This window comes from Miscanthus floridulus, chromosome 1 (assembly GCF_019320115.1).
Source record: "Miscanthus floridulus cultivar M001 chromosome 1, ASM1932011v1, whole genome shotgun sequence".
In the NCBI taxonomy this organism is placed as follows: domain Eukaryota; kingdom Viridiplantae; phylum Streptophyta; class Magnoliopsida; order Poales; family Poaceae; genus Miscanthus; species Miscanthus floridulus.
Genome location: NC_089580.1, coordinates 66,759,311 through 66,771,515, shown reverse-complemented (window position 1 = coordinate 66,771,515; position 12,205 = coordinate 66,759,311). Strand labels below are relative to the sequence as shown.

At 47.7% G+C, this 12,205-nt stretch overlaps 2 protein-coding genes and 1 pseudogene across 3 annotated transcripts; 2 read left to right on the top strand and 1 right to left on the bottom strand.

The window, feature by feature from the left end:
• The first annotated feature begins 2,730 nt into the window (after positions 1–2,730).
• On the top strand, positions 2,731–7,121 carry LOC136458179 (uncharacterized; annotated as a pseudogene).
• Positions 7,122–7,511: 390 nt separating this feature from the next.
• Positions 7,512–9,050, top strand: LOC136486131 (heavy metal-associated isoprenylated plant protein 39-like). 2 transcript variants are annotated; one of them, XM_066482934.1, is made up of 3 exons: positions 7,512–7,736; positions 7,821–7,899; positions 8,644–9,050. In XM_066482934.1, exons 1-3 carry the CDS (start codon positions 7,728–7,730, stop codon positions 8,868–8,870), a joined length of 315 nt encoding a protein of 104 aa, XP_066339031.1. In that variant the 5' UTR covers positions 7,512–7,727; the 3' UTR covers positions 8,871–9,050. The 2 variants fall into 2 exon arrangements, with proteins under 2 accessions (XP_066339031.1, XP_066339020.1); XM_066482923.1 differs by having other exon boundaries at positions 7,518–7,736; positions 7,818–7,899; positions 8,644–9,046.
• Positions 9,051–9,842: 792 nt separating this feature from the next.
• On the bottom strand, positions 9,843–11,749 carry LOC136486126 (pentatricopeptide repeat-containing protein At3g60050-like). Its single transcript, XM_066482913.1, has one exon. The coding sequence runs from the start codon at positions 11,600–11,602 to the stop codon at positions 10,088–10,090; it is 1,515 nt and encodes a 504-aa protein (XP_066339010.1). The 5' UTR covers positions 11,603–11,749; the 3' UTR covers positions 9,843–10,087.
• Between the last annotated feature and the right edge of the window lie 456 nt (positions 11,750–12,205).

Here is a 12,205-nt window from a genome sequence, read left to right as displayed (position 1 = left end):
ATTAACGGACAAAGTTTGATCTTAAGTAAAGTCACATTTTATATTTCAGGATAAAGGGACTATATAGTAAGCATAAGGTCAACATAAACAGACCTTAAGAATCGGAAGAAAGGTTTTACCTCTGATCCAGCGAAACGTGAGAGGCAGGTATATTTGGCAAAAAACTTGACAGCCAAGTTTGTTTGAAAAGAACCGTTCCATCTCTAATTAACCCCTCTAATAGAGGGGCCAAATTAAATTGCGTAAAGCAGCATGATCCAGTCTCATCCAAAAGACCAAAATATTTTGGTTTATGGCTTTAACAAGTGACATAGACAATAACAAGGTCTACTTCTTCCTTTTTAAGATGAATAAGCATGCTGATCTGTCAGGGTATTTCCAGCAGCTCCATGAGTTATTGAGGGGCTACTTGGTTTACATCAATCCTTGCCTCGCCTGGCCCTGACCGAGCAAGCTTGCCTTGCTAGCGCGGGTGAGCCAATTTGGCTCTCCCACAGAAGCAAGGCAAAATCTTGCCTGCATGGACTACAGGGTAAGCTGGCTCAAGATTCAAACATAAGTCCACATCTGATTTCTCACTGAGCAAGGCAACACAGTGGCTAGCAAAGAATCCAAGCAGCCCCTAAGTTGATGATAGCCCAGCCCATATCTGGACCAGTTTGCTGCTGGCACTAGGACAGGCTCCCCTCTAAAATTTTTTTAAAAAAAACTGGGACAGGCTTTATCTGCACCGGACTCAACACGGGGTTCACCAGCCCGGCCCAATTGTGCATTGTGCACCGTGCATACCTTTGATGGCTGCTGGCCTGTTGCAAACCAAACAATAAGGCCGGAGCCCGGAGGATATTCCGAAGTTTTGTACAGGTATTATAATTTGCAAATTTTAAAGACATAAAAAAGTCACTGGAATGAAAATTTTCCAAGGAAATTTCATCTCAAAACCCCAGTCAGGCGCTAGCACTGCGAGAAGGCCGGAGGCGGAGTCTCTGGATTTTAATCGTTTCCTGTTCCGAACAATTTTAGCCACACGCGTGCAGTTCTTCCGTTGTGCCAAACAACCGGCGAACAACCCGCTAGTGCCCATTTTTCTCGCCCTGTGGCCTGTGCTGGCTGCCGCGTCAAGCATCATCTAGCGCCTGCGAGACCCCGAGTCACATCACTCTCTCAAAATGGAATCGGATAATCGGATAAAGAAAAGAATGGTGTCACTGTACGTCTGTACCAGGCGTAGTGCCACCGCCCACACCGTCACCACCCCGTCAGGTCGACGACGACGCCTTCGACCGTGACCCCGTGTTGGCACTTGGCATGCCGCATCCAGCCACACTCCTGGTTCCAGAATGAAGTCCGGCGTCTTTTCTGCGTTCGGTGGCGTGGTCGATTAACGTCGGCTTGTCGCGGGGCCTTCAGTCCGTCCTTCACAGCTTGTGTACACACAGCGCCTGCAAGCACGCAAATTCATTCAGACTGACTTAAGAACGAGAGACTTCACAACAGGTACCCAAACAGAATAATAAAAAGGCAAAACGAAAGAGTGGTATCAATAATCAACCGTCCTTTTCGTACCTCTTCTTGAATGCAGAGCTCTGCGAGGAGGGATGTCAGCGTCAGCAAGGAAGTCGAATCTGAGTCGGCCACCAACCAGGAGGGCGACGGAGCAACTGAACGCGTTAGGGGCTCGGCAGGCTGAACCTGAACTAAGGAAAGGGAGTCATGTTCGACGCACCAACGTGTGGTTCGGTGGAGATGAGTGGGCGTGAGTCATAGGATACGCACAGCTGCATTTGTGAGACTCACGCCGATGGCCAAGGGCCGATATACATAGGAACAGAGAGAGAGTCCGAGGGGTATGAAACACATATGAGAACAACTTAATACTAAGCTTCTCCTTTCGTCATCTGGCTGTTCTTCCAACTTCCCCTTCCCCTTTCCAATCCCTTTCTCCTGGGAAGCTAACAATTAGTATTCAGAGCCTTCCGATTCTTCTTCGCGTGCCATTTCTCTTCTCTGATTCGCAACTTGCCGTGGTTGGTAGATTTTGCCGCGCCGCCGCTAGCTGTGGTTGCGCGATTGATTTCCTGTAAATCCCCGGATCCGCGAATCGAGTCGAGAACACGCGACCTGGATTCCTCACCACCACCACCACCACCACCACCACCGCCACCACCACCACCAAGACCTCCAATCCGTTTCCACTATACTCGTTCCGCCAAACGTCGGGGCGCCATGAATCTGGATATCCAGCTCCTGTTGGCGGAGTTCCAGAAACTCGTCTCCACACAAGTCGTTACCCAGAAGAAAATCGACGAGCAGACGGATCTCCTCGAGCGGCGATTCACCGAAGCGGATGGAGTCCTGGACAAGCGCTTCCGGGAGGCCGACGCGACGGTCGAGCAGCGGATCATCGACTCCGAACTTCGCCAGGACGCCATTGAGAAGACCGCTTCAGATCTCACCTCTTGGCGCCACGAACATGAAGGCATCGTCGACGACCTCCGTCTTCGCATCGGCAAGCTTGACAAGTACTAGAACCGATCCGTGATTGAGTCCGCCGCCGCTCACCTCGAGCCGGCTATCTTCACCGAACCACCAGTCAAGTCGGAGCAGCACGCCGCATCTGCATCTGCTGGCTACAAGGCTGCTCGGCCCAACGGGCACGGCGTCGATCCTCACCACCGGGAGAATGAGTTTGGGGTTGTCACAACCTATACTCATTCCTCGGTCACGGGTATGGACAACTCCTTTGCAAATCCCCCTAAGTTTCATGGCACTGCATATGACTTAGTGTTATCCCGCAATCGCCCACCTAAAACCCACCGTAACCCCACCGGCAAGCTTCCCAAAATGTCCTTCCCAACCTTTGATGGCACTGACCTTAAACTATGGATTACTTGCGCTGAAGATTACTTTGACATGTACTCTATTGATCCCTCAGTCTGGATTCAATGCTCACGCATGCAATTCCTTGGCCCTGCCAAACGCTGGATCCAATCAGTTACTGACAAACTGAAAACCATGACCTAGTCTGAATTTTGTCAAGCCTTGCATACCCGTTTTGATCGCGATCAACATGAATACCTTCTTCGCAAGATGAACCACATTCGCCAAAATTCTTCTGTGCAAGATTATGTTGATCGTTTTTCTGAACTTGTTGACCAGCTCACAGCCTATGATTCCTCCACAAATGCTCTGCATTACATCACTCATTTCCTAGATGGCTTACATTCAGACATTCGTACTGTCATTCTTGTTCAGTGCCCCGATTCCCTGGATACTGCGTATACTTTGGCGTTGTTGCAGGAAGAGGCTGCGGAGTCATCACGGAAACGTGAGTTCAAGCCATGGCATCAGAAGGCCGGCTATTCCCCTCCTCCACGATAAGACAATTTGCAAGTTGGTACAGTGGACAAACCCTTGCTGAATCACAAACCACTGGACAAGAAGCTCGCCGATCTCAAGGCTTACCGGCGTGCCCATGGTTTGTGTGATCACTGCGGAGAGAAGTGGAATCATGACCACAAGTGTGCACAACAAGTGGGACTCCATGTTTTGGACGAGCTCTATGCTCTTTTCTCTGAAGAACCAGTAGAAGATCCGACACAAGATGGCACTGAGGGACCAGAGCCGGAAGAAACCTGTTACTGCTTATCTTCTTACACTATAGCTCAACCGGGGGTAAAGACCTTGCAATTCCAAGGCATGTTTCAGCAGCGGCCAGTCTTGATCCTCCTGGATTCAGGTAGCTCCACATCATTTATCAGCTAGGACCAACTATCTCAACTGTCAGTTATCCCAGTTCAGTGTCCTTCACTAACTGTCAAAGTAGCCAATGGTGAGTTCATGCAGTGTTTTGCACAATTGCCAGCAGCAGTATGGACTATTCAACAGCACCAGTTTACTCATGATCTCAAGGTCTTGCCCATCACACACTATGACATGATCCTTGGCATGGATTGGCTACAACTCTTCAGTCCAATGAAGGTGGACTGGTTGCATCGCTGGTTGGTCATTCCTTATAAAGGTACTATGGTCCGGTTACAAGGCAATCCATTATTAGAGGATTTTGGGAATGATGAGTTGTTGGTGAACATATGCAGTATCACTCCACAACCTCCTGCCACCGAGGGCCAGTTCCCTCCAGCCATCGGTGCCTTACTAACCGAGTTTTCTTCTGTCATTTGTCCACCTGACCAACTACCACCTAAGAGGGACTGTGATCATGAGATACCATTGATTGAAGGGGCTCAGCCGGTCACAGTACGACCATACCATTACCCACCAGCCCTCAAGGATGAAATTGAATCTCAGATTGATTCTATGCTGCAACAGGGTATAATCCAACCGAGTACTTCGCCATTCAACTCACCTGTCTTGCTGGTCCGTAAAAAGGATGGTTCCTAGAGATTTTGTGTCGATGCCCTTACTGTCAAGACTGCATTTCCTATTCTAGTCTTTGACCAACTCATGGATGAGCTAGCAGGTGCTCGGTATTTTTCCACCATGGACCTATTGTCGGGCTATCACCAGATCTGATTAAAGGAAGGTGAAGAGCACAAAACGGCGTTCTCCACCCATGTGGGCCACTATGAATTCAAGGTCGTCGCCTTTGGACTTTCTGGTGCACCTGGCACTTTCCAAGGAGCCATGAACAGTACTCTCAAAACTTGCCTCCTCCGGTGTGCTATTGTTTTCTTTGATGACATCCTTATTTACAGCAAGTCTTTTGAGGAGCATCTCGATCATCTCCGTCTGGTTTTGTCTTTGCTAGCCCAAGATCAGTGGCACATCAAGCTCTCCAAGTGCAAGTTTGCGCAAACTGAGATCTCTTATTTGGGCCATGTCATCAGTGCTAAAGGTGTGGCTACAGACCTAGCTAAGATTGAGGCAGTAGTTTCCTGGCCAACGCTGACTACAGTCAAGGAACTTCGGAGCTTTCTTGGTTTTGCCAGTTTCTACCGCCACTTCGTTCGACATTATGCAGTCATCTCAAAGCCACCGACAACATTGTTGAAGAAGCACTCACTGTTCGTGTGGTCTACTGAACATGATTCAGCATTCCAGACTTTGAAGAAATGCTTGAGTTCTGCTCCAGTGCTAGCCCTTCCTGATTTCCAAAGACAATTCTGTATTGAGACTGATGCTTCTCACTATGGAGTTGGTGCCGTGCTCCTTCAGGAGGGCCATCCACTTGCTTTTCTGAGTCGAGCTCTCGGGCCCAAGAATCAGGGGTTGTCAGCATACGAGAAAGAATACATGGCTATCATTATTGCTGTTGATCAGTGGTGTTCCTATTTGCAGCTCGGTGAGTTTGTCATTTTCACCGATAACAAGAGCCTCATACATTTGAGTGATCAGCGACTTCACACTGCATGGCAACAGAAGGTGTTCACAAAATTGTTGGGTTTGCAATACAAAATAGTATATAAGCCGGGTACTGACAATCGGGTTGCGGATGCCCTGTCTCGCATTGGCCATCCAGAGGAGCTGTTTGCCATTTCCGCCCCAGTGCATTCCTGGCTCGATGCCATCATCCAGAGCTATGCATCGGATGCTCGAGCTCAGGAACTGATGGCCAAGCTAGCTATCTCTGTAAACTCTGAGCCTAATTTCTCTATGCACCAAGGGCTGCTTCGGTACAAGGGCCGTATTTGGGTGGGACCTGATGTGCCTCTACAACAAAAGATTATCACAACTTTCCATTCTTCCCCAGTGGGCGGTCATTCTGGTTGTCCTGCCACCTACCGACGCATCAAGCTTCTTTTTGCCTGGACCGGTCTGAAATCATCCGTTCAACAGTTTGTGGCTGCATGTCCTACTTGTCAGCAAGCCAAGCCCGATCACGTCAAATACCCCGGTCTACTCCAACCTTTACCGGTTCCCAGTATGGCATGGCAAAGCATCTCGATGGACTTTGTGGAGGGCCTTCCACCGTCTGGGGCAAGAATTGTATCCTGGTGATTGTCGGTCATTTTTCCAAGTATGCACACTTCATCCCAATGGCTCATCCATTCCCTACTTTTACAGTGGCCAAAACATTTATCACCAATGTGTATCGTCTCCATGGTCTGCCATTGTCAATCATCTCGGACCGTGACAAGGTTTTCACCAGTCAACTTTGGCAAGAGCTTTTCCATTTGGCCGGCGTCACTCTTCGGATGTCTTCAGCTTACCATCCTCAAACCGACGGCCAAACGGAGCGTGTGAATCAGTGCATGGAAACTTTTTTGCGTTGCTTTGTCAGTTCCTGTCCAGCTAAGTGGCTTGATTGGATCTTCCTGGCTGAGTATTGGTACAACACCACATGGCATTCTTCATTGAACTATTCACCATTCTTTGTCCTCTATGGTCATCACCCGCACCACTTTGGGATCTCTGAAGACAGTTCTGTTTCCTCAGTTCCCTTAGCTGATTGGATGAAGGAAAAATCAATGATGAACACTCTCATTCAGCAGCACCTAGCCCGGGCTCAGCAGCGCATGAAGACACAAGCTGACAAATCTCGTTCCGAACGCCAATTTGCAGTGGGCGACTGGGTGTACCTCAAGTTGCAGCCTTATGTGCAAACCTCTTTGGCTGCGCGCGCTAACCAAAAGCTAGCTTTCAAATTCTTTGGCCCGTTTCAGGTCATCGGTCGCGTGGGCGCAGTCGCCTACAAGCTCAAGCTTCCAGAAAATTCAGCCATTCATCCCGTTTTCCATGTGTCCCAGCTCAAGACGGCGATCCCCACATCTCATTCAGTGGTTGATCTTCACCACAATCTCGACGGGTTGCAGATACCACTGAAGATTCTCCAGAGGCGCATCCACACAACCGACCACAACGTCGTTCCCCAGGTGCTCGTGCAATGGTCCAATCTGCCGCCATCTCTTGCTACCTAGGAAAACACTGAAGCTCTCCGGCAAAGGTTTCCTCGCGCTCCTGCTTGGGGACAAGCAGGTCTTCATCGGGGAGGGGATGTCAGCGTCACCAAGGAAGACGAACCTGAGTCAACCACCAACCAGGAGGACGACGGAGCACCTGAACGCGTCACGGGCTCGATGAACCAGGCTGAACCTGAACCAAGGAAAGGGAGTCGCGTCCGACGCACCAACGTGCGGTTCGGTGGAGATGAGTGGGCGTGAGTCATAGGATACGCACAGCTACGTCTGTGAGACTCACGCCGATGGCCAAGGGTCGGTATACATAGGAAGAGAGAGACCGAGGGCTATGAAAAACATATGAGAACAACTGAATACTAAGCTTCTCCTTCCATCATCTGGCTGTTCTTCCAACTTCCCCTTCCCCTTTCCAATCCCTTCCTCCTGGGAAGCTAACAAGGGATTACTAGTCACTTTGTCAACACAAAAGTCATACGAGCCTGACTGCGCGTCAGCACTGAATCAGGCCGGCCGCACGTACGCGAACGCACCAATATATTGTTTCCTTCAAATAAAAAAGATAAGATAAGAAAACAAACAGAAAAGACACAAAACTGTGGGTTGGCGAAATAGACAACCTCACCTCCTCAGCCTGCAGTGCCAGCCAAAAACAGCCCCCCTCGGCCTACCCGGCTACTCAGCACCAAGAACAGACGGCCAAGTGCACTCGCGCCTTTATATAAAGGAATCCACCAGCAGCATTAGCTTTGGTTTCTTCTCCGTGTATGAACATACCCATCGCAGGGCATTCTCGAGCATAGCGTCTGCCTTTCCCCTCCTATCCTCCACTCCTTTGTCCAGAGCTTTGAGATGGCTCAGGTATGCAGAATTCTCCCTCCTGATTTGGTTCTTCAGTTCCTTCGGTTGCTCATAGCTCTGTGTTGCTTGATCGGTCCGCAGCAGAAGGTGGTGCTCCGGGTTCCAACCATGACAGATGACAAGATCAAGCAGAAGGCCATCGAAGCTGTTGCAGACATTTACGGTAACATTTTGCATCCACCCTCTGGTTGACTGTCTTCCTGTTTTCTGGATGATGGATTGTTTTGCTGTTGAGGCTTGGAAAATATGTTCTGCAAAAGAAGGCATTGGATATGGTATTTGCACAAACTAGCATATTGTTTGTTTCATTGTTTGCCCACCGTTCAATCTTTAAGGCACATACTTCCAATGATTAGGATGAGTTTAAGACAGAAGCTTTTTTTTCGAGAACACGACTTCACGTGTATTTCATTAAGTAGAGTTTAAGACAGAAGCTTGAGAGGATAAATCATGTTAGGTGGAATTCGCTTATCAAACATGCTAACACAAAGATGAGGACCACTCAGGAAATCTGTGTGTGGTCGGAAGGACTCTTCTTTATGCATGAAAGTTGTTATATATGCTCGGTGCAGGTGAACAGCGTACAAGGGGTTGGTATATGTTTCACAAAAAGAACTGGGGTTTTCAAACCCAGTACATAAATATTTGAAAAACGTGTAGACTGAAGAAAACTTAGCAACCTGTCTATTCGATTCTAGTTGCTATGAGGATATTTACTTGTTAGCAGTAAGCAGTTATAATCTTCGAAAGAATGTTTTCTCAGTCTGGTTTTTCTTCATGCCATATCTTAACAGCAGTACAACACATAAAATGGAAAATAAATATACTTCTACAAAGCGCTGAACAAGAAGAAAGAACAATGTGTCAGCAAGAAAATTTGATGATACATACATTCTTCCGTGCACAGGTATTGACTCCATAGCAGCAGATCTGAAGGAGAACAAGATGACCATCATAGGCGAGATGGACACGGTGGCGATTGCCAAGAAGTTAAAGAAGATTGGGAAGATTGACATTGTGTCTGTTGGACCTGCAAAAGAAGAAAAGAAGGAAGAAAAGAAAGAGGAGAAAAAGGAGGAAAAGAAAGAAGAGAAGAAAGAGGAGAAGAAAGAAGAGAAGAAAGAAGAGAAGTGATAAACCTATAAAACATATAATATCATCACATGGCCTCACCTATCTTCAGTCGCAATAGCTTTGACTTTGGACTGATGTTGCTATGTGGACTTACTATGTAATATTTATACTACAGAGTACATACAGTATTAGTTAAAAATAAAAGTACAATCTGTGCATTGCTTTTAGCATCTACGCTACCTCCTAACCAACTTATGTTCGTAAGTAATTAGATGTTCCCTTCTTTATGCAGCAAAGTGACAGGAGCTCTGCCTTTCAATCAAGGTAGAAAAGAGAGACTAGATGGCTAGATGCTCAATCTAACTAACAATTATCAGGAAACTCAAATATCCTGGCAGACCTGTATCTAAAAAAAAAAGAATCATATGCATACTCCTTGAAGCAACGGAGGACTGGACAGACTGAATCTTGAAATCTATATGAATAATAATTAATATACTTAAACTGCCATGTTGCACCTATCGCTATCACTTAAAGAAAAGGCAAACTTTTTAACAGGTATGAGTACCAATAAAGCAGTCAAGTGATCAGCGGCCAGTTCGCTTGGTCGTAAACGATCGTAAATTTCCAGCCAGAACAGTATTTTTCTCTCACACCAAACCAGCCAGCAGTAATAATTCACGATCGTATACGATCGTTTCAGCCCCAGCCGAACAAGCTACAGATACTGCCAATATCTTAAACAGCACCGGAAAGGGGCAATAATGCATAGACTTCCACCTCTTAATGCTTAAAGATAATTCACGATGCATTTTACAGGCTTGTCTAATTTCTAACATGTAATCAACAAATCCTATGCTAGGGTTGGCAGAAATGACTTTCTGTGCAGAACCCATACCAGGAAAGGCACTAGTTACTGCAGCGATGTTGCTAACAGTAACAGGTCATGCAACTATCTAGGTATGATTTCTTGAGCATATCTAGTTGAGGGAGCAATATAAATCTTTTTCATTCTATCAGATCAGAGGACCAGGGAATCAAGATTTATTGATTACTCATGACTAGTGTCCACCACCCTATCTCAAACAAGAACAGCATACAACACTTCTTTTCTGTACTTCATCAACAAACAAAGAATCCCGCAGGACATGTGCTACATCAAGCATAAAAATTATAGTGTAACCACTTCCATAGGATACTCCTTCATAATCCATCTGTCAGAAACGCAAACAGCCAGAAGAAATGAACCTCTGCATCTAACTATAGAGCATCTCATCTCACCATCTTCTAAACCCTCCAAACCTTGACAGCAGATGAAGATAATGACCCTTATCTGTCATGTACTTAATGACATTATTAGCTTGAGTATCCTTCCCAGCAATCCGCAGTCTACTTACTAGACTACTGTACACAGAGAAGTTTGGCGTGCATCCATGTGAGTCCATGTCCTTCAGCATAGCGAATGCTTTATCAAACTCCCCTACTGTGCAAAGCCCCCGTATCATTGAATTGTATGTGTACACATTTGGAAGCTGCCCTCTCACCAGCATATCATCAAAAAACCTCTGGGCTTCCTCAAATTCCCCAGCTGCCACATAGCTTGAGATCATAACAGTATAGCAGACAACATCTGGGTCACACCCTTTCTTGATCATCTCATCAAAGAAATACTTGCAAGCTTCTAGGTTGCCAGCACGGCCAAGACCATCTATCAAATTTGTGAAATGGAGCACATTTGGCACACACCCAACATCACTCATATAGTTCAGCAAATTGAGAGCTGCTAGGGGTTTGTCTCCCTTACCAAGCACATGAAGCAACAGATTGTAAGTATGGAGGTCCGGCGTAAGCCCATTTGTTCCCATCTCATCAAGTAACCGATGGAATTGATCCAACTTCCCGAGCATATACTTTGCACGCATCACCACATTGTATGTCAAGACATCAGGTGAGTACCCCTCAAGGATCATTTTCTCGTGAACCCACTCAATCAGCGAGTACTGCTCTATGGTCAGAAGTGTGTGCAATATTGCATTAAACGCATTTCTGAATGGGCGGTAGTTGAAAGTACTCGACTTGATGAACCTCTCCACCAGCCTCCGCCTCAACCCAACCTTCCCAGATGCACATATCAAGAGGTGGAACGTCCGGGAAGAGACAGGCAGCCCCTTCTCCATCATCTCCTCAAACAGCCGCCACATCGCCTTGACCTCCCCACACTCGGCGAAAACCTTCATGACGAGGTTGTACATGCTCGTGCCGTGTTGGTACCCTTCCTGCTGCCCCGCCCATATGAAGAACTTATACGCCAGCTTCGGGTACCTCTCACGGTTCACACTGTCCACGGATACTACAATCCTGAACAGCACCTCCCTCACCAGCTCAATGGACACCTTCGGGCGCATTTCATCGAGCGCCTGGCGGGCGCTGAACCCCGGGCCATCCTGCAGCAGTATCCTAAAGATCCTGTCCGCCTCCAGCCTCACATCCTCGAAGAATCGCCTCCTGGAACTGTGTCCAGGGGAAAAAGTTTCGCCGTCATCGTCATCGCCCTCCGGCGGGCCTCGGGGCGGCGGCAGCCGGAGGAGTACTTCCCGCGGGAAGCGGCCGGCGTTCAGGCCTGCCACCTCCTCCCCTCCCTCACGGACTCCGTCGCCATTGCGCTGTCCAGTGTCTGGAGGACTCTCACCGCCGTTTCTGGAACCGTCGCTGCAGAGACGCCGCGACGGGCAGAGCCGGGCCAAGATCGCCCGGGCTGCTCGGAACGGAGGTAGGTGAGCGCCCGTGATCATAGAGTACGCGCACTCAAGCACATGGCGAGTGAGTGGCTCCACGGGAAGGTGATGGCGCCGAGCTATAGTTCCAAGGGTGGGGCGGCACGGCGGCTCGCCGGCGCCAAGGGAAAGGAGTCTTAGCTGCCTGCTGCCGCCGTGCGCTCAATTCCGCCACGAAATGAACTCACTTGCCAGGGCAGAATCTTTGTTGCCTGCTTATTGGGCTTCTCTGGATATGGCACATGTTGCTGTTGGGCCTCAATCTGGCCTACTCATTCCTTTGAAACATCCACAGATTAGCGACGACCGGTTCTTTCTGTAGTTCAAAAGGTCCAATTTATCTCCAATTATAACGGTCGTTCAATTTCCCTCCCTAATCAGTAAAACCAGTTTTTTAAAACCCCCAGTAAGCTTTTGAAAACTAGTTTTAGTTTTTTTTTCTAAAATCATGCTCTATTATGGCTGGTGCCTAGCTTGAATTGTTTGAATCTTGATAAACTTATTTTGACGCTTATTTGCTAGTATAAGCTCTCGTTGTCAATTATAATTAGTCAACGTTGATCGTTTGAACTACATAGAAGCGTCAGGGTGGGCATTGATCCCCTTCCCTAGATAAAAAGT